General features: G+C 34.0%; 1 protein-coding gene across 1 annotated transcript in view; it reads right to left on the reverse strand.

Moving 5' to 3' along the window:
- Positions 1–6,851: 6,851 nt before the first annotated feature.
- The window catches only part of Vwde (von Willebrand factor D and EGF domains), a 64,139-nt gene continuing 49,112 nt past the window's right edge, over positions 6,852–21,878 (reverse strand). Inside the window, exons 18-28 of the mRNA XM_077796423.1 lie at positions 19,323–19,889; positions 17,900–17,995; positions 17,726–17,821; positions 16,640–16,735; positions 16,020–16,115; positions 14,871–14,966; positions 11,077–11,172; positions 10,894–10,989; positions 9,898–9,993; positions 6,982–7,085; positions 6,852–6,881 (exon numbers count right to left, since the gene is read on the reverse strand). Of these exons, the coding sequence (XP_077652549.1) occupies positions 6,852–6,881; positions 6,982–7,085; positions 9,898–9,993; positions 10,894–10,989; positions 11,077–11,172; positions 14,871–14,966; positions 16,020–16,115; positions 16,640–16,735; positions 17,726–17,821; positions 17,900–17,995; positions 19,323–19,889 (1,469 nt within the window). The remainder of the gene's footprint in view (positions 6,882–6,981; positions 7,086–9,897; positions 9,994–10,893; positions 10,990–11,076; positions 11,173–14,870; positions 14,967–16,019; positions 16,116–16,639; positions 16,736–17,725; positions 17,822–17,899; positions 17,996–19,322; positions 19,890–21,878) is intronic.

Raw genomic sequence — 21,878 nt, forward strand, 5'->3', positions numbered from 1 at the left:
GAAGGTAAAAATATCAAATGTTGTACTATGCACTACCTAGTACATAACAATGAATATATCCACTCAGATTTCCTACTTTGCTTTCTATGAACAAATGATGACTCTACTTTTTCTCTCTTTTTTTTTTTAAAGAATAGAACCCTGTAATTCTGACTTCTACAGACTTCTTCTTTGTAGTTTATAATAGTACAGTGTTTCTTCTTTTAGATTTTATGCATTTCCTGTGTTTCCTCCTACCTAAATTATTGTTAGGGTTAGGGTTAGGGTTAACATTTAGGACTCTTCATTTAGGACTCCTCATTCACTTGAGCCTTAATAAGGTGTGTTCTCATATAAACCGACATGCCATACCACCTCTTTACTGTTAGCATATACATTAAACATATTATAAAATGGATAGTCTACTGATTGATATTTTAATTGTACCTGGAGATTCTCATTTTAGAAGTAACTGGCATGTTTATCATGAGGAATAAACAAATTACTAAGTGACATAAAAGGCAGAATGTCATATTAATTAAGTTAATATCAACATGCATGATTTGAACTTTAGCACATAAATACCAATTACATAAATTATAATGGTGCTTTTTGAATTCGTTATATTATATACCATGTATCTATGTGAGTCCCAAATGTCCACAAATAGTTTTAATCTTAAATTTAAAATTTTATTTTGTATGTTACAGGTACAATAAGTTTCATAATTTGTGAATATGAAAATTAAGATAAATTTATAATACAATCAAAAAGAATAATGATATTTTGATATTTCAGAATAGGCATATTCTGAAGTTTAGAGAAATGATGCTCTTTATGCAGGTCAAAAGAAGTTTAGGAATAGTTGATAATGCAAACCTTTTGTTTCATGTTAACATGGAAAAGCACAAAGAAGTGAAAAAAGGTCTATGATTTGAATGCAAATAAATCCTTGAAAATTACAAATTTTAAAGAACTTTTGCCCAACTCATTATCTTCAAAGTATTTTCTAGCTTTTAAATGAAATACTTTTAAGTTAATTGATGGAAAAAATATCACCAAGAAATAAACAAAAAATTCAAATTACTTGCATTTCTAAACTTACGTTGTATTTTTAAAACATTACTTTCATTTCCTTGACACACTGACATTCATAAAAGTTGTTTTTATATAAAACTTAAAAAGCTGTATCATTTCTTCACTATTAACATATACAGGTCCATTAAACATATTATAAGATGGATAGTCTATAGGTTAATATTTTAGTTTTACCTTGGGATTCTTGGTGTGAATATAGGAAGTGTTTATGAAAAAAATTAATGTATTAGTTTAGGTACTTCATAATATACCTTGGAACAATTACACTTTTTTAGTCATAAAAGATTACATGAAAAATCAATTTAGTAAGAGTTCTGATGGAATTACCATGTTGCATACTGAGAAAAGTTGGCATAGATTTTAATGTAAAAATTATCCTGTAATCCCAGCAGCACAGGAGGCTGAGGCAGGAGGATGGCAAGTTCAAAGCCAGCTTCAGCAATGGTGAGGCACTAAGCAACTCAGTGAGACCCTGTCTCTAAATAAAATACAAAATAGGGCTGGGATGTGGCTCAGTAGTTGAGTGCCCCTGAGTTCAACCTCCAGTGCCAAAAACCCCCCAAATTATAACCAATTTCATAGCTGTGATTTCACTTCCAATTATTAACTTTAAAACATTATTAATTTTTATTGACAACAGCATTTTTCCTCTGTTATACTCATATTTTCTATAAGATCTTTTAAATTTAAATATACATCAAGTTTTGAATGCTTATTTTGAATTTGTATTTCTGAATTTGTGGTAACATAAGATAAAATATCATGAAACATTTTATATTATCTTTAGGAATCCTTTAAAACTACCTTTCAACAAAAATAAAATGATAAATTAAAATCTCTTTAATTTTGACCCTGAATGCTATTCCTTAAAAGATCATTTGCAAAGTTAGTTGTAATTTTATTCTAATCATGTCTTATCTTATAGTTTACATACGGCTTAGGAATTTTCAGTCTGTTTAAAAGAAAAAAAATGAATTTTATAAATTTACATAATTTAAAATGGTTATGGTTAAAATATTGTTTGAAAAGGTTGAGTTCAAATATGAAATAGTCAAGAAAAGGAGGATATATAATTCTCACTAACTGGCAATTACTTGTTTCTCTGAAGCAAGTTTCAATTATATGTATATTCCCTGTTGACGTTAGCTGCTTCTCAGCAATTTATGGAATGTAATTTTGCTTTTCTTAAGCACCACTACAAATTTGTTTTTTGTTTTTGCACCAGGAATTGAAGCCAAGGGTGTTTAACTACTGAGCCACATTCCCACCCTCCCCCCTTATTTATTTATTTATTTATTTTAATTTAGAGACAAGTTTTCACTAGATTGCTTACAACTTTGCTAAATTGCTGAGGCTGGCTTTGAAAATTTTCTTTTGCTATTTGTGGGATTTGGTTTTGTGATCATCTCTCTCCACTCCTACACTGAAATGAATAATTGCTTTTCAACTTTCTGTCACTATAACAAATACTTGAGATTAATAAACTTGAGCAAACGTTTATTTGGGCTCAGGGTTTTGGAAGTTTCCATCCATGATCTGTTGCCCTGTTGTTCTGGGCCTGTGGCCCATCGTGATGGAAGTGTGTGACACAACAAAACTGCTCCTCTCATGACCAGAAAGTGAAAGAGAGGAAGAGAAAGGGGTCAAGGTTCCATTATTCCCTTTGAGAGTGTACCCCAAACACCCAAGGACTTCCCACCAGGCCCAGCCTTTTAAAGTTTTCACCACTTCCTGACAGCTCCAAGCTGAGTGCCAAACTTTTTAGCACCTGGACCTTTGCGGGGCACTTGTCCAAACCACAGCACTCATGGTATTCATACCACATACATGTGGGGTTCTTTTCACACATAAACACAATGAAAGTAAATATTTTAAAACCAAAAAATTTTATTTCTTCTACCCTTTCCTGGGAATGGTATATAGGTCAGATCAATAAAAGACTGGAGTGGAAAAATAACAAACAAAACTAAACATCATATTTTTTACCAATGAAAAACGGTGGCTTTGACCTCTGGAATATAGTAAAAAACAAGGAGATGAAGAATTCTCAGCATGTCTTGTGTCAGCTCACTGATGGTCCACAGCACCACTCCATTTCTTTCTGAGTATAAAAAGCATAATTCTTCCCATGATCTGCTTCTCTGTGTTCCTCTAGGTTAGAGTTTGCCAATGAGAAGAAATTACTGGAGAGTTATAGATGGAGATGATGAGGAAACCACCATTTTTCCACAGGTGTGTTACACCAAGTGAATGGATAGGTGGAAGATTCAGAGTGGCTTCCCTAGCACATTTTTGAGAATGATCTACTTTGCCCGAGAGAGCTGGTGTTAGGTTTTAAAGATTCTCAAGTATTGCAGCGGGTCCAAGAAAGCTTCTGAAAGGTAACTATTTGGTGCTCTAGGCTGGAAACTTCAGTGCCAGCCTCTCCAAACGTTGGCGGCTGCTTTTCTGACTCTACTTCCCCATTCTAATCCCCAGTTCCTTCAACAATCCTGAGAATCCCCTATTCTGCATGAAACACTGTATATATGAGAGACATCAAGTGACATCTATTATGATGACTGACCCCTGATGATATAGAGACAGTCACAAGAATGGAAAAATATTCAGTTAACTAAATATTACAAATGACCAGAATATCCAATATATCATCTTAATGCATACATACTGAATCAAATTTCAAAGTCAATTGTAGGTTAACTGAATGTCATTTTTTGCTTTTCTCTAACATTGACGAGTCAGACCATAGTACATGCTATTAGTTTCTTTGATCTTCTCAATGATGATCAAATAAACTTTGAGTCATCTTCATCTTTTTCTGAATGAATTATTTCAATTCTTAACATATAGGCTTGGAATTCATATACTTGATGTTGTTCAATGATGTTTTATCTGCAGTAAGAAGAGGGAAACAAGTTCAGTGATTAGTAGAAAATCCTTTAACCCTTGATCTTTATTTTCTTACTCCTTCCCTCTGACTTAATAGAGTGCTTCCAGTTCTATTTGCCACTACACTAGTTTTTGTTTTCATAAGCCTGGGATTTAATCAAGATCATATTTAAAGGTCAGAGAAATTGTAATGAATAGGAGTTGAATATGATTTGATCTTGGCAAAGCATTCCATTCAAGAAATGGGTTTTAACCCATCCCCCTCCCCAATATCCTTTGTGGAAGACTAGATATTCAAAATGCATTTTAACATTTTTCTCAATTCTCATTCTCAATCCTTTTCTTTACTACCTCTCTCTGTTTCTCTATTCAATGTGATAAACTATTGCATAATATTTGCTATGTACTAGTACCTGTACAGAAATTAGGAATTAGGACAGAAAACATATCTTTTCTATTGATATTTGGTAGAGGCCAATATCCCATATTAGAGATGATGTAACTGAGGTTCAGGCAAGTTAAATAACTAGCCTAAACTCACACAGTGAACAAGCAGCAAGGTCAATTGGAAGTACACCCAACAGCAACACAGGTTATGACATTTCTTAAAGCTTTTCATCAACCTGCCCACTTCAGCACCTCTATCTTCCTTAGTCTGTTTTCCTCTTGCTCTGTCTTTTGTCTCTAGCCAAAAATTCCCTATTTAATTAAAATTCTAGCAATCTAATCTGTATCCTCCACTTTTTCCCCCCATCCACTCTCCCAAGGTGCTAGAAGAAGGACAAGGGCTATTAGCCAGCTTGAAGTCTCCTTTAGAAAGCTGGGTGGAGAAACAAGGGAAGGCTTTAGGGAAGGTTCTGTGAATACTCATGGGTCATGGATGCTTTTATCCCTGCTAAAGAGAATTTTTTTCCCCCTCTGTTTAAGAGCCAAAGAATATTAAAAACATAACTAGGAACAGTGGTGCATGCCTGTAATCTGAGTGACTTGAGAGGCTGAGACAGAAGGCTCACAAGTGGAGACCATGCACAACAGAATGCCAGAGTGAGGACTGAAGCCAAGAACCAGGGAGAGTGGGTTACAATGAGTCGGACACGTGGTCCTACTCCTTCTCACTCTTTCCTTTCTCCATGACCTTCTGCTCCTTTTCCCTGGTAAGACTCCAGGTGTCACCATGGAAACAATAATGGGGGTGAAGATGATTTATTATTGATCATATGAGGAAGGACTCAGAGAGCAAATAAATATAGAAAAAAAAAAATAGAACACAGAGAAGCTACTTACTTTAGTACTGTCAAAGTGGAGTAAAGAGCCTTTGAAGTTATAGGGTTTTCTGTTCCATCAAAGGCTCAAATAAAATTAAAGTAAAATACAGTGAGGCTGTCTTCAAATCCAGAGAACTCAAGCTTTTATTTTTGTTTTTCACAATAGTATCTAATAAAATAAGTACTCAATAACTTTTGATTTTTGATTTCCAGTCCAGAATCCTATTTTGATGTTTTTTATTTTATTTCATTTTTTTTTCTCCCTGGACCCATATTCTTGCAGGATAAACACCAGTGCTAGGAGAAAAACATACATAAATCTACTTTGCTTCTAAGTCAGACTGATTCAGTATCCATCTTCAAGAAGAAAATTTATTATCATTTTTTCAAATTATAATATTCTAGCACACTTTGATATTCATGACCCTTGGGCCTTTTGAAGTGCTAAATAACATACAATCATTTTTTTTAAAATAAAACTCCTGCATTTAGCTTTAAGAAATCATTGCTTTTGCTGTGTGTTCGAAGCAACCCTGGTATGTGGAGGAATTAGGATAAAAAACATATCCTGTCCACTGACATTTGTAAATTTCAGAATAGAAACCAAACAGAATGCAGTTTAATTTTATATGAAGAAATATGATCAAGGGAAAGTTTAAATAGGTGATTCTAGCACTGGCTTTACAAGTAAATGTTGGACAATTTCAGCAACTCTAAGAAAACCTCTGTTCTTCTCTTGGTCCCTTGATTCCTGAAATACAAAGAAATCCTACTTCTAATGATAGCAAGAGTTTCTATCATTTTCCTAGAAATGAATTTTAACAGAAAGCAAATGAGAAAGCATTTCTGTCAGGGAAAATAGTGAGAATAGATACAATTTTGTGTCACATGACCCACTGAAACTGTTTAGGGCCACCACCAAATCAATAGTGATTCACTAATTTAAAAGTAGTGGAGTTTTTTGAGAGAGTTAAGGGTGGTCTCTTGATATGGTATTTGACCAAATCATAAGTGAGTGATGTCTTATGTCCATATTTTGGAATATTTGCTCCATTGTCATGAAATCCTGCATTATACTTGGCAGTTGTACCTATACTCTGAAATTCTCATATCAAAATTTTGTGTGAAAACTCTAAGATAACACTGGAATGATGATTTTTAGTTTTAGAGGCAAATATTCAACCTCTGTACATTAGTCATCTTTTCATCTCCATGACCAAAATTCCTGACAAGAACACCTTAGAAGAGAAAAGATTTAGTTGGGCTTATGGTGTCAGAGCTTCTCTGGACTGCTACAAGGTATCATGGCAGAAGGGCATGGCAAAGAAAGTTGCTCAGCTCCTGGCATGGGTGGCGGAGTCGGGGGGTGGGGGGAGAGACAGACTGACAGCCAGAAGGGGGCCAGGACTAGAACAGATAGAGTCCTCAAGGACATGCTCCCCACCCCCATGGCCTACTTTCTCCAGCCATGTCCCATCTGCCTATCTTTTTTTTTTTTAAACCACTTTCTAGTACATCCATTGAAATTATTAATCCTCTGATGAGGTCAGACCCTCATGATCCAATCTTTTACCACTGAAAATTGCTGTGCTGCCTGACACATGGGGGACATTCTAAATGTTAAGCATAATACCTTGTATGCTTTTTATTCTGGAAATAAAACATTAACAGGGTCAATTATGTAGAATATGTAGAATAGATATGCAGATGTTATATCTAATATTTGCTTTCTTTTTAAAGTTTTAAATACCTGTACTTTCTTTTCACATTTGACTCCAGAATATCCAGTCCGGCAAGAACACACGTTGGGAAATGCACATCTGCCTCCATAAAGACATTTTTGATTACAAATTGCTGCAATACACAAATTTTTATAATTAACGTCTTTTGATAGTGAATGCTTGTGACATATCCTGTTTTAGTGGTTTAAAGATATTTGATCAATTGTAGTAATGGCCATTGATACAGTCATAAGAAGCTGTCATATTACACATGTATTGAAACATAACATGATACTTCATAAATGTATCAGTTAAAAATATATAAAATGAATGAATTTTGGCCATAAAAATAAAAATAATGTAAGCAAAATATGTATCCTTAATTTTTCCAGTGATTATATTAACAGAAAATAAGCAGGTGAAAATAATCTATTGTGAATCATCCATGGATCTCTCTCTCTCTCTCTCTCACACACACACACACACACACACACTAAAAAACAAAACACCCTAAATTCAGACAATATTTTTACAATTTTATAAAGGTATTGTTGAAATAAGCCAAATTTCTTTCATTTTTTTTTATAAAGGTATTGTTGAAATAAGCCAAATTTCTTTCATTTTTTTTACAGTACTGAGGGTCGGGGGTACTCAATCACTGAACTATACCCCCCCTTTTTCATTTTATTATTTTTTAAAATTTGAGACAGTATTTTGCTAATTTGCCAAGACTAGCCTCAAACGTGTGATCCTCCTGCCTCAGACGCCTGAGTTACTGGGATTACAGATGTGTGTCACCATGCCCAGCTTTACTGGCTACTTTTTAGAATACTTGAAATACATGTGTTTATTTTTTACAAAGAGTTCAAATAGAAGATAGTATTTACAACTTTCTTTTTAAAAGCTTGGAAAAGATTTAAAAGAGACAATTCAGGACTGGTTTCTGTATGAAAAAAAACCCAGAAATTTTTATATAATATCCTCAACTGTTTAATGTACAACAACTGTTGGAAACTTAAACTTATGACACTGTACTAGAAATGTCTTTCTTGAAATATCTTCCAAGGCCATTCTAACCACACACACACACACACACATACACACACACACACACCCCAATCTGCCTATTTATTTTTCTATCATCTACCTTTAAAAAATGTTTTTCATACTTATAAATAATTAAATGTGCAACACTAAGGGAAACATTAAGTAAATTATGATATTTATATTATAGAACCTAATGTGTGGTTTAACATTATGTTCTTTTAGGACCTAGTAAATATTTTGAAGTGATATTGAGTGAAAATGAGCAGACCATAAAATGACATACAATACAATTGCTTTTCATGGGAGTGATACTACTTCAGTGTCTCATAATAAAAGCTTAAACATTTCAAGAATAATATTCCCTTTGATATAAATGCAACACTGACAGCTATGTTTTCATCAGGGCTGCCATATGTAGTCAGCTGGGTTGTGTGATGCACAAGTCCTCCATAGCTAAGGAGGCACTCTTAGCCATCATACATTGAAATAGTTATTACAACAATTTTCCAGCAGATGGCAGTAACACCCATGTTTAGGTAACAGTCAATATATTTAAGACAAATTTCTGGACAAGCAATTTTGAGGAAGTTGATGTTAGTTTGTTTTAAATTTACATAAAGATGCTTCAGTGTACTTGAATCTGTGCACAAAAAAACCTCAATCTATGATCACTCGGGTCTATTTCCACATCCCTGTGCTTTTAGCATCTTCTCATCTTTCTCATGATCTGCATAGACTACTCTCTAGAATGAGCAACCCAGGTTGAGGTTGATTGTTCTTCCCTTCTAGCTATTTATCATGTCTAACTTCCAATCACAATTATCAATTTTTGAGCACACATTTCTTATGTAAGTACTTGTCCTCAATAGTACTTTGATATATTTTCTAAATAAGAAATAATAAATTATAGTAACAATTACAAATACAATTACTGCTAAGAGTCGTTATATGCAAAATTTCTGATGCAGGAAAACCATAGTGTGGTTCATAAGACATTTTCTTTCAAAGAGACTTATTTCGAGTAAAAGGCATAATTATGTATCAATTATACATTTCAACTGGCCAGCAAATTTGAAATTATGTAATTATTGATCTTTGAAGGTATTTTTGGAGGCCTTCATGTTTTTCCCATTAAGATAATCTTTGTTAATATTTTAACATGTTATTTAAAGTTTTCAGAAATTTCAAATGTGGATAAATTTTATTTTTTCTATAGCCCAAGATTTACTTTATGAATAAATATGGATGGAAATGCATAAAATACTAAAAAAATAACATAAGATAATTCTGGGTGATGAAATTTGGAGTGATTAAGTTTTTGCTATTTTTTTCCATAATTTCTAAGATTTCCATTATAGGGGTATATTTATCCTATAACAAATAACATTTGAACTTCTGCATATTAAACTTTCCTTAGTCCCATCTAAGGAAACTGCACTGGCAACCTACAGACCATAATTTAAAACCATGCCACAAAAAATTATATATTATATCATACTTTCTTTTTTATAAGTAAATATAAAATTGGGTAATTTTTTTTTATTTCTAAAGTCATTTAGGGGGATAGTTCCGGGGCTTGAACACAGGGTGCTTAACCACTGTGCCATATCCCCCAGCCCTTATTTATCTATTTATTTCATTTTGAGACAGGGTCTCACTAAATTACTTAGGGCCTCCCTAACTGCTGGGGCTGGCCTTGAGCTTACAATCCATCTTCCTCAGTTTCCCGAGTCACTGGGACTATAAATATGAGTCATCATACCCAGCTGTAAAATAATTTTTTAAAAGAATCAGTATTCTGTAGTTTTTTCCATTATGGATTTCTCCTAAAGTCATATTTAATTATTATAATGGGTTCCAATATGAATATATCGTAGAAAAAAATCCTGTGGGCTTACGTGTTTGACACTGCACTCCTTCCCAGGTGGGAGGACAGTGGCAGATGCTGGGGGCAATGCACTCACCACCGTTTTTACATTTCTGAAAGCAAATAGCTACAAATAGAAATATAAACAAGTTAAAATTTTACATTACTACTCAAATCTTATCATAAACCACATGAATTTTAATTAAAGAAAAACAGTTAAAAGTCAATAATTAGTGGATATTTTATCAAACAACATTTTCCAATGTTACTATGTAGTCCTAGAAAATGTGATTTTAATGGTTGTGCAATAATATACATTCCGTTATTTGAAAGTATTGTGGTATGTTTCCTTCAATTGTTGGACATATATGTTACTTCTCATTTTTCACCTTGATCTATGCACTACAATTGCTTCTAATTTAGAGTAATTTTATAGAAAGGATAAAAGGAAATATTTGAATGAGAAGTGCCATCATCTCAGGTACTAATCAGTCTGAGAGGCAGTAGGATCTCTCACTTGAAAAAGTCTGAATTGCGTGGTTTCTTTTGATGCCAAGGAATCCGCAGTTTTTTAAACTGCCCACTGAGCCCTACTTCAGTTTAGGAGAATATAATATAAAGACTTTGTTATTTATCCCAGGCAAACAGTAGGAAACTAGGAAATACAATGTACAACTTCCTCTGCTGACCTGAAAAACTAGGTTCAGAGAACTTCTCATTTTATTCTATTTCAAAGATATCTTCTAATACAGGAATGAATACACCAAAATTAAAACAAATAAAAACAAAGAAAACTTTTTTTTGTCTTATATTTTGCTTAATCTTCCCACAAAGGATGTAGACATTGTTTTTTTTAAGATATCTTTTTAATAAATGTTATTGTATTTTCTTATACCTTTATTTAAATTATTTATTTTTATTTGGTGCTGAGAATTAAATCTAGTGCCTCAAACATGCTAGGCAAGTGCTCTAACACTGAGAAAAAACAGCAGCCCCGACTTTGGCATTTTAAGAGTATTCTTCTTACGTATATTGCATCTTTTCCCACTCCAACCGGAAGAGCAGGAGCAAATGTTTGGTCCCACACATTTTCCTCCATGCATGCACATGGGATCACAGATGCCTTAAGGGGAAACATGAAATATTAGCTTAAGGCAACAGTTTTATTTGCTTTACCTGTAGTCTGCATATAGGTTTAGTAGTGTCTTACTTTTTTGGCATCTCCTACCAGTGTATCCTTCACGGCAGACACACACATTATTTCTCATGCAGTGGCCACCATTCTTGCAGGGAGGGTGACAGATAGCTAAAAGAACACATGGCAGCAATGTGTGAATATTACATATTCAGTTATTATGTATTGCATATTGCATCCTGTGCTTGCTATCTATGGGGCCATAAGGCAGAGGAATGTGCTATTAAAATAAAAGATTACAACTACAAGTCATTAAAACTGTCCTTTCTATATCACAAAATATGATGCTTATAGCCATAAGCTGCTAGAGGGTTAGCACAATTTGAAATGTATGGGAGTAGTATTCATAACAAATGAAGTCCTCAGTATTATAGTATATATATTATGAACCTTCACTTTGGTCTGGTCTTACCATACTGTGAAGTAAATGAAGCATAAAATGATCAGGACACAACCAAGAAAATAAATCAGAACTTACCTCAAAATAAGAATGTTTTGCTCTTTTGGAAATCAGAAAAATCTCTACAATTTGTCACATATCACAAAAACATCAAAAAAAACTTTAACTTTTGAATACTTTTGATGCAGTTTAATGTGACTGGTTCTTGTGAATCCTTGATAGAATCTTTTGACAATAATTCTTAGTGGTTGTTAGGAATATTTCTTCAAAACTTATAATTTACTAGTATCTTCTATTTTTAGGATTCTGTCTCATGAAATTCAGAGGTTGAGTTATTTTATGAAAGGATTAACTTAAGTGTAGGTTTTTCTTTTTTTCTTTCACTTCTTTTTTTTTTTCCTCCTGGGAATCAAATCCAGAGCTTGTACATACTAAGCACATGCTCTAACTCTTAGCTACACCACCACTAAATGCAGTTATGCTTTTCTCCTTCTTTTCTTCCTTCCCTTCCTCTTTCCCTCCCTCCCTCCCTCTCTTCTTCCTTTCTTCCTTCCTTCCATCCTTACTTTCTTATTAATATGAGACAAAAATGCCTGGAAATTTTTAAATTCAATTTTTCCTTGAATGATAGTTAAGTGTATTTTAGTTTGTATTTTTAAAACTAATTTCAAATTGACAGGTTTTAGTAATGGGACTGTCATTACCAAAAGACTTGACTTCCAGTTTGAATTAGACCCACCTTATTAGCTGCTTTCTTCACTTCTAAAGACTGTAAGAAAAATATCACTGACATCAAATGGATTTATAAATAAAAAGCACTTCAAGTACAAAAAACAATATAAATGGATGCTTTTAGAGAATGGATAGTTTCCACTACGTAATACTGAGCCTTTTCTAGCTCATGCTTGACTCTACTTTCTCTGATATTTTATGAATACTTTCTTATTTTTTAAAGCATTTGTTCAACAATCTTTATTGAAGCATGGAAAAGAAAACAGTGACAGTCATGAGCTATGACACGGAGTTAGGTTAGATTATAGATTATTTCTCCCAATTTTTCACTCTTGTTTAGCCATGCCTTCTTCCAGGTGACTTTGTACCCACCACATTGGAGGTGGGGTTTATTTTCTCATCCTGTAGTTATTGGGTTTTGCCACAGGACTTAATTTGACCGTTGGCCTGAGAGCAGACATGATATAAGCAGATGCTCTAAATATTCAGGGTAGTTTGCCTTGGCCTCTTGCTCTCCTGGTTTTTGCTTGAGAAAGGCATACACCAGATAGATGTGGGTCTCTGGAGGAAGACAGACAGGTGAAGCAGTCTACAGTCAAGTCCAGACAACCTGTATTGTTTGTGAGTCAGGGAAATAAATGCATATTGCTGGACACTGAGATTTGGGGGATTGTTTGTTACACATCAAATACTGACTGATAAAAAAACTACACATGGAGAATTATAAACAGGTATATGTTATGTTTTATTAGAGGTAGAATGTTCTTATGTGTTCTCTTTCCCATTCTTTACATAATTTAATATGATTTCTATTTATTAGAAAAAAGGTCTTTTTTTCCACTACAGAAGCACCATAGTAAATACCTATGATTGGGAACTTAACACTAAAATAATAAACAAATAATAATAAACCCCAAGTTGCTTATGGTATACAGCCTTATAACAATTCACAAAGTCTTGAGTGTAGAGACAAATACATTTATACAAAAAGCACATATGATTGAAATAATATATATAAAGAGAAAAAAATTTGAACTTAGTCATCTAGCCATCATCCCAGGTTAGAAAAGGAATTTTGGGAGAAAACCAACCCTCCTACCAGATTCTTCAGGCCTCAAATGGTTCTCCCAACAATGCCCAGGTTGAACCAAGTAATTGAGGATTTTAGGAGGTGAAGGAAACTGGAAGATGTGGTTATGCATCTTCAGCCATACACTTTAACCCTGACCTTTTTTTAAAGAGTAGTATAATAATATTGTGATGTTCCCAGCTCAATTTTTGTCTTCCTCTTTTGAAATTCTATTGTACAAACAGTCCCTTGTATTTACTTTTAATCACATTTTGCCTAATTTTATTCAACTTCTTTTGATGTGTGTCATCTTCCCTGCCCAACATTTGGACTCACAGTGGATGTAATGTAATAGTGTTTAGGTCAAACCTGAAAACCAGGAAATATGAAGCCTGAAGATTTACAGGAAGTTGTCAAAGTCTATGCCAGCTAGGAAGTTGCAACAGGGGGCAATTCTCATACTTGCTCTTATCTCACTATAGCAACCTGCTGTTGAAAAATGCATATGTTCCATAGATACTTTTTAGTTCAACTAAATTACTTAGAGATTCCCTCTTTTATCTAGTTTCACAGTTGGCATATAGTTTTGAGAAGTTTTCTATGTCTTACATCTGAAATTAGCAAGGCACATGTAAGCTTTTCATTTCTCTCCTTATTTTTTCTACTCAGAATTATACTTATAATTCTTCACCATGGATTTAATTGCAATCTCTTAGCTTCTAAGATTTGCCTACTTAGTCTTTGCTTCCTCCATTTCACAATGGAGGAAATATGGATGAGAGGATATGTTCTTTAGGCCCATATGTCTTGTGTTTGAGTGATGGTTTCTTCTCTACTTCAGTTTCATCTTAAGACTCCTGGCCAACTTCCAAATTAAAAAATAATAAGAATTGGAAATCAAATTCTATCCTGGCTAGGAAAGTATAAATTTTATGAATTAAATTATGATGATGTGCTTATATTTTCTGTACTAAAAAGTTAGTTCTATATTTTGTGTAACTCAAAATATGAAGATATAGAAAATATATTTTTAAAAATTTATTGACATTAATTCCTACCTATACTCTCACTCTCAAGACATTCCCATTGCTCTGAAGAAAGCCCTACAGCATTAACTATTTGAAGGAAATAATGGGCCACAAAGAATAAGATGCATTTTTATGTCTCCACACCATCTTGCAGAGAGCTGTGCATAGTTGATTCTTCATAAATGTTTAATGAAACTAAAGTCAAGAGAGATTGTGGGAAATCAATATACAGTAGCTTATAAATCAAACATTTTTGCTGTGACGGCAAGTAAAATGATATAATTTCACTGGAAACTGCATGTAAACTCCGCTTATTGGTTTCATATCTTTGTTATATAAAGCACTGATAAATGCCAAGGTTGTAAGCCTAACATACATTGAATAACTAAAACCATTTTACTTAATAACTCCAATACCCTTTGTATGAGCTGGTCATTTGATGGCTAGACCTGCAGCATCACAATAAATAGAAGAAACAAATAGCATCTTCCACTTTCAAACTTCTCTAATGTTTTCTCAAAGCTCTATTGATGTCTAACATTCCATTTGACTTTTTGACTTATCAAGAAAGAATCATTACCGTTCTGACAGTGTGCACCAAAAAATCCATTCGGGCAGAGGCAAGCGTTTGGCTTGTAACAGGAGCCACCATTGAGGCAAATAGGGTCACACAAAGCTAATGAACAGCAAAAGGGAAAGAGACCATAAAAGTATTATTATTTTAAAAATTAAATTTTAAAAGGAAAGCTGCACAGAAATGGAGCTCCATACAAAATGGAGCACCTATAATTCATTAGACTTTGCCAAACATATGAAGCATGAAATAACTGCATAATAGCTTTCAAAGTGTATTTATTAAGTTTACAAATAATATTAAACTTAGAATGTGGAGTGTGTGAGTAGAATTTAGAATGCCCTTGGTAAGCTCAAAAAAAAAAAAAAAAAGACTAAGTTAAGAGCACATGATTCATTCAATAGCACTAATGAGATGGCTTGTAACCTGCTAGAACCAGTGGGGCTAGGTGTACCTCTTTGTCTCCTTCCCAAATGAAACAGGGACACTACTCAGGTCCCAGCACTCTCAAAAACATTTCTTTGTATTTACTCTATTACCTTTATTTTGTTTAAAAAGCACCCCATTCCATTTTTCAGCGTATTCCAAAGTCTACTAGAATTTTATTTTCTTCCAAACTCCATTTGCCAGAACTGATTTCCATCTTTGCTTTCAAGGAACTGTGCTTCAATGATATTACTTATCATAACCCAACTTGTCCTGGTCTTGTGTTTTTTACAGCTGCGTCCCAGGTCTCCTTAACTATCAATATTCTACTTGAAATGAGGGCAAAATCAAATTGATCTTTGTTTCCATTTGCATCATGCTTCACATACAGTTGGCAAACTATGAATGTTGAATTAAATTTTCATTGAGAAAAGTCATTAGAATAACTGCCAATTAATTAAACATGAAAAAAGCGAATCTGATATTGTGATAAATAAATGGAATAACAGGATGGTTGTCTGTATAACTAAGAATTGATTGGACGTTTAATGAAACAGGGTGTTTATGGTTGGATAACAATAAAGCTATAAGACATAATCCAGTCCAATATAAGAAGATGAAAGTTACTTATCAGATCAGTTTCATTTCTTAGATGCAAGTCTTTAGAACATTGGCACATTTTAAATTTCTTTTAACGGACACATTCATTGCAAACAACTCTGATTTTACCTGTACTACAGGTGGGTCCATACCAACCAGGCTTGCATTGACAAACATCTGGTGAGAGACATGCACCTCCATTTTCACAGTGCCTGTTGCAAACCACTAAGACCCACAGTGAAGATAAAAGAAAGACAAGTTAGGCTAAGAATGCTCACCACCATTCTAACTATTATATAATTATCTCATGACTGCCAAATGTTTTTGCTAATGAATAAAATGGGAATAATTTATACTTTGGCTTTAAATGCTCTTCCCTTTTCATATTCAGTTATTTTCTCACTAATAGAGCTGGGGATAGGAGAAAACCATTGAACTGAACAGTCAACAAAATTGGCTCTTAGGGGAAATTATTAGCTACTGATGAAAGTGACTATAGACATAAATGAAATGAGATAAATTTATCTGCAAATGAGCACATTTGAATTCATCTTATCTCAAAGGTGGGTTTAAGAATAGTTATTTCTTAGAACAAACTGCTCCCAATGCTACCCAGGATGGGAACTGTCATCATAGATTATGAAAGACTGTTTTTTACTTAGGTTTGGGTTCATTCCATTTAGTGTTAAAGAAAAGTTTATCAAAGCAGCAAGTTCATTATAGCAGACTGCAAGGGGAGCTTGGCTTACTTGTTTCACACCTCGATCCCACAAAACCATAAGCACAAGTACAGAGATTGCCAGGCAAGCACGTGCCACCATGTTGACAAAGTGGGCTACAATGTTCTGCAGGAACAGATTACATTATTAAGTCAGATCTTAATAATAATCACAATGAATTATCCATTTATATTTAAGAAGCACAGTCACAATAAAGCCTATTGTAAGAGCAGTTTATAATGACTTCAGTTCTCTTTGACAATGAGATTCAGCTCTGAGGGACTGACTGTGTGGATTCACACTCTGAAACCCTCACCAGGTATCAGCATGTTTGGGTTTATAAAATAAATCTAGAAAATGCAACACAGACAGTTGTGTAAAAGGTTATAAAAATTTGGTTAACTGATGGAAATATATCATCTTAGGCTTCTTTTGTAAAATGAATCTTGGACTTACATATTTCTACCCTAAAAAAAGAATATTTCTATATTTTCATGGCTATCACCACAGGCTACTGTTGAAAGTTCCAGTTCGACCTAAAAACTTTAGTTTGTTAATTTGTTGCTTGCCTTGTCATTAAAGCATTTAACATGACTCAGTTTATTAGTAATCATATGTACCATCTACCAAAATACATTGTTTTTAAAAAAACTATTTTAAAAATATCAACTAACTCATTTCTTTAAAGTATTAACCTAGCTTTAGGAATTCTATTTCATACACTCTCCACTTAATATTTCACCTAAAGTCATGCAAATTATATGGCTAAAGATGTATTTTTAAAATTAATTTTTTAAGTTTCTTCTTATTACCACCTTATATCTTCTTATTTGTAGAGATATGATACCCTAAAACCAAATCTTCAAAAAATTTCAGAAGATAATTTCACCAAAGAAAAGCTACTATTCTTTGGATCTCTGATTTCTGAAACTTAAGTTTTTAAAATTCTCAAATGAATTGTTTTTAGTGAACACTTAAAAGTGGGCTCTTTCACCAATATTAATAACTACATATTAGTATATACACAGTGAAACTGAATTATCTTATAAAAGCCTATTAGAGAAAATAACATTTTATTTTAACCCTATTAGTTGATTTTTCAATTTGGATTACCACCTTCATTGCAGGTTGTTCCACCATATCCTGGAGGACATTTGCAGACGTTAGGCTTCGTGCATTTCCCATGGTTTTTGCAAGCAGGCTGACATACAGCTGTATAAAATAAACCCATTTAGAAATATCAATTATCAAGTAAAATTCATTTTTCAATTTAATGAATGATACACCTACCAGTTTGGCAGTTAGAACCGGTATAACCTGGTCTGCATTTGCATATGTTTGGTGCCACACATTCCCTGCTCCTTCCACATGGATGTCTACAAATGGCTGCAAAAATCAAGGAGAAATGGCTGAACCATTGACATGATATATACATGCCGCTCAATTATTTACTTATAATGAAATTTAAAATTTCTCAAATTGTAACATTTTGATAAGGTATTAAATAATGGCCATTCACCCTTAAAATGGTCTTCTTAATATTTTTATTCATTAGAATGACTGAGGAAAATCGTTTTTAGAGTAAGAAAGAAGTGCCAAATGTAATAATTACTCCCGAGATGGTGCCTGTTAGAGGCAGAACCTAACCCTACCTGAAATTACAGTGTTTTTTCAGGGGGCAATGAAATTTCAGATATGAATCAGCTAAATGTTAATAAATAATAAGGATAATCAGATTTTCAAAGAACACATCATGAGGTTGATTCCTTAAGCTTCTCTACTACCTGATATATTCTACTGGACATTTAACACTTCCTGTGGTATCTAATATACATGAAATTGTTTTTTTTTCATTTGTTACATTTGTTAAGGAATTCTTATAGGTATTATATAATGTAAGTATTGAGAGTTATTATTCTTATGGAAAAAAAGAAGAAAAACAAATTTCCTTTAGGTAATATGGGAAACATAAGAATATTCCAACAACTGTCTCACTTAATTTTGGTCTCAAATAAAACAAAACACAAAACAAAACAAGAACATCAAACTCATATCAACAGCAACAATAAAAACCAGACTCTAAATTACAGGACTCAAAAATTTGATTTGTATCAGATAAAACAATGTTAATAATTGTGGAAAGATATAAAAATACTTGTAAAATTAAAATGATGCAAAACTTGTTTAAGACTCCAAAGAATTGGAGGAATTACAGAGACAACTGTGTAAGTTTCAAATAAGTAAATAGATCAGAAAGAGTAATTTAAAATGTTAACTGTGCATTTGAACTAAAAATAACTCAGGCCACAATGTTAATCAGATCTATATTGACATCCTTGTTTTTTTTCATTACTTGCTTAATAACAGGACAGTCAGTCCCTCAAAACTCCACTATCTCATCTATCTATTGGGAACAATAACACTTATTATATGGAGTTGTTGATCATATATAACTGATACAGAATGTTTCTGAAGACCTTGGGACAGAGTAGGTACTCAATAAATATATTTATATATCATATTGTTGTGATAGTATATAATATTAACACTTTAAATAAGAAACTTAGAAAACCCACTTTTGCTTCTTTTTTTCAAAACATATTGAACAAAGTGGAAGGAAGAGAAATTAGTAAGTGGAAAAGTGTATCTTCTTAGTGACTAAAACTGGAATGAGGTAGTTTTCTCTGTATCTTCTGAAAAATTTTCATAGTACCTCTGCAATTGACACCATCTCCATAATACCCAGTGGGGCAGCGTCCACACTTGAAGTGGCCACCTGTGGTTGGCACACAGGAAACACCAAGAAAACAAGGCGACTCAGCACAAGTCGATATTTCGGTTGACCCAAACTTCTGTGGCAGAATAGTGACTGCTTTAGTAACTGATGCTACAAACTCATCTTCGTCTTGTGTGTAACTTTGCAAAGAACTGTTAATGAAAGAATGATATTCTCCTGTCTCTATTTGGATGGTGCTATGGAAAATATCCCTCCCTTGGCCACGAGAACTGTTGAGATTAATGCTTAAAGAATGGCTGTGGTTTGTAGGATCTTCCAATTCATCCACAGTGAGATCTGCACTGAGAATATGATCCACATGTTCATAACCAGGTATCTGTTGAGAAACAGACTTCTTTGAAGTATCCATCTGAGTTGTAATTGATGTCGGTGACAGGTAGGAGATGTTCATTGTACTCAAGAACCTTTTGAACGGAGGAGGACTAGGGGTAAAGCTTGCACCAGTTAGTGAATGTTCTGTTGACAGTGGCTGAAAATTCAAGTCTAACAACAAAAAAAAAGAAATAGAAATGTTAGTCAACAGCATTTATTAATGTTCTGCTCTACCCACAGTATTTGGCATTGAGTTATTCATGCCTTCATTTAGCATCTACATGTGTAACACTATATGAGGAGTGACAAAGTAAAGGGAAGTCATGACACTGCTCCTGCCTTCAAGGATCTTATATGGCTACCTGTTGGGGCACTCAAGATAGCATAGAATAGTAGCTAGCATGAAAGTTAAAGTATAATAATTAGTATGATTTTCTGAAATCACCTTAAATGATACTATCATTTGGTTGTTATATGACATGAGTGAATGCATTTTTCTAGAATATGATCCAGAGGATTCAATAGATTAGCAAAAAAAAAAAAAAAAGAAAAAGTGAATACATTTGTCACCGTATTTCAACTAAAATCACTACTACTTACTAGAGGCATTTCTGCTTGCTGGCTTAACGTCGTTTTCTCCCTGTTTGGCACTTTTACCATCCTCTTCCATAGTTACACTTTTGTGAGACCTTGTGAGAACTGCAATTTGTGTAGTAAGTTCATTTAAAAACTCTATTTCAGCTGTAAGTGGTACACAAAAAACAGAAACAAATCAGAATAAAAATATCACAAAATCAAAGCATCATGAATAAAAACATATAAGAACATATAAAAACATATAATACACATGTCACATGGAACTCTTTTGCATCTTAAAGAATAAATTTTGATATCCTCTCATTAGCAAACCCTCTGGAATAGACTGAATTGAGTGCCTCAAAATTCATATGTCAAAGCCCTAACTCTACACGGCTGTATTTAGAGACAGGAGGAGGGAAGTGATTAGGTTACAGGAGGTTAGAAGAATGAGGCTCTGGTCCTATAGGTTTGTTGGCCTATGAAGAGGAAAAGACTCCAGGAGAGCACACAGAGAGAGGGAGGGCCCAGTGGGGGCAGCTTTCTGTTGGCCAGTAAGAAAGTCTCAACCCAAACCAGCAAACCCAGCAACTTCATCTGAACTCCCTGTCTCCAAACTATGAGAAACAAAGTTCTGCTGTTTGAGATTTACCACTCAGTCTGTGGGATTCTGTTACGGCAGCCTGATCTGAGTAAGAAAGTTTTCTTCAGTAGTCCCAACACACCAAATCCATCTGGACCACCTAGGTTCTTTCACAGGACTGTCCTTTGTATTATTGACTCTTGTGCATGTCTTTCTCCTACTGGTTAACAATAACCTCAAGAATACAAACCCTGCTCTACTTACTTTTGGGGGGTGGGGGTGGGGGAGGTACAGAGATTGAACTCAGGGGCACTTGGCCACTGAGCCACATCCCCATCCCTATTTTGTATTTTATTTAGACACAAGGTCTCACTGAATTGCTTAGTGCCTCATCTTTGCTGAGGCTGGCTTTGAACTTTCAGTCCTCCTGCCTCAGCCTCCTGAGCCACTGGGATTACAGGCATGCACCACCAAACCCAGTTCTGCTTATTTTTATATTCCTCAAATTCTGGTGCCTGCATTAACTAAGTAATCACCAACAACCAATTCTTCTGCAGCAATAAGCATCTTTGTGAAATACACAAATATCTCTGACAAGGTTAAGAAAGCTCTGAGTCACTCATGTGTAATGGGGTTAGGTTTAATTGTCACCTTGATATAAGTTTTACTGAGGGAACAATCCTCTTTGTTTGGAAAGGAGGGATGTTAGTCAGAGAGCAGAAAGTGTTAATATTAGGAACTGGATACTGAAGGAGAAATGCAAGCAGTTGAAGTAGTGAGGAATCCTCTTACCCTCTGCCCTGTGTTCCTCAGAGCTGTCATCTCCAGTGCTAGACACATTCAACCCAATTTGAAGCTTAAGGTGATATTATGTCATTAGTATCTATTTTTCATCAGAGTAGATCTCATTAAATTACACCAAAGATGTAATTCTTTGATTTTGTTTTCTATAACTTACTTTTCTCTTTTAATCTTTTAAAATATTGATGTCCACCTTTTTT

This window comes from Urocitellus parryii, chromosome 3 (assembly GCF_045843805.1).
Source record: "Urocitellus parryii isolate mUroPar1 chromosome 3, mUroPar1.hap1, whole genome shotgun sequence".
NCBI lineage: Eukaryota > Metazoa > Chordata > Mammalia > Rodentia > Sciuridae > Urocitellus > Urocitellus parryii.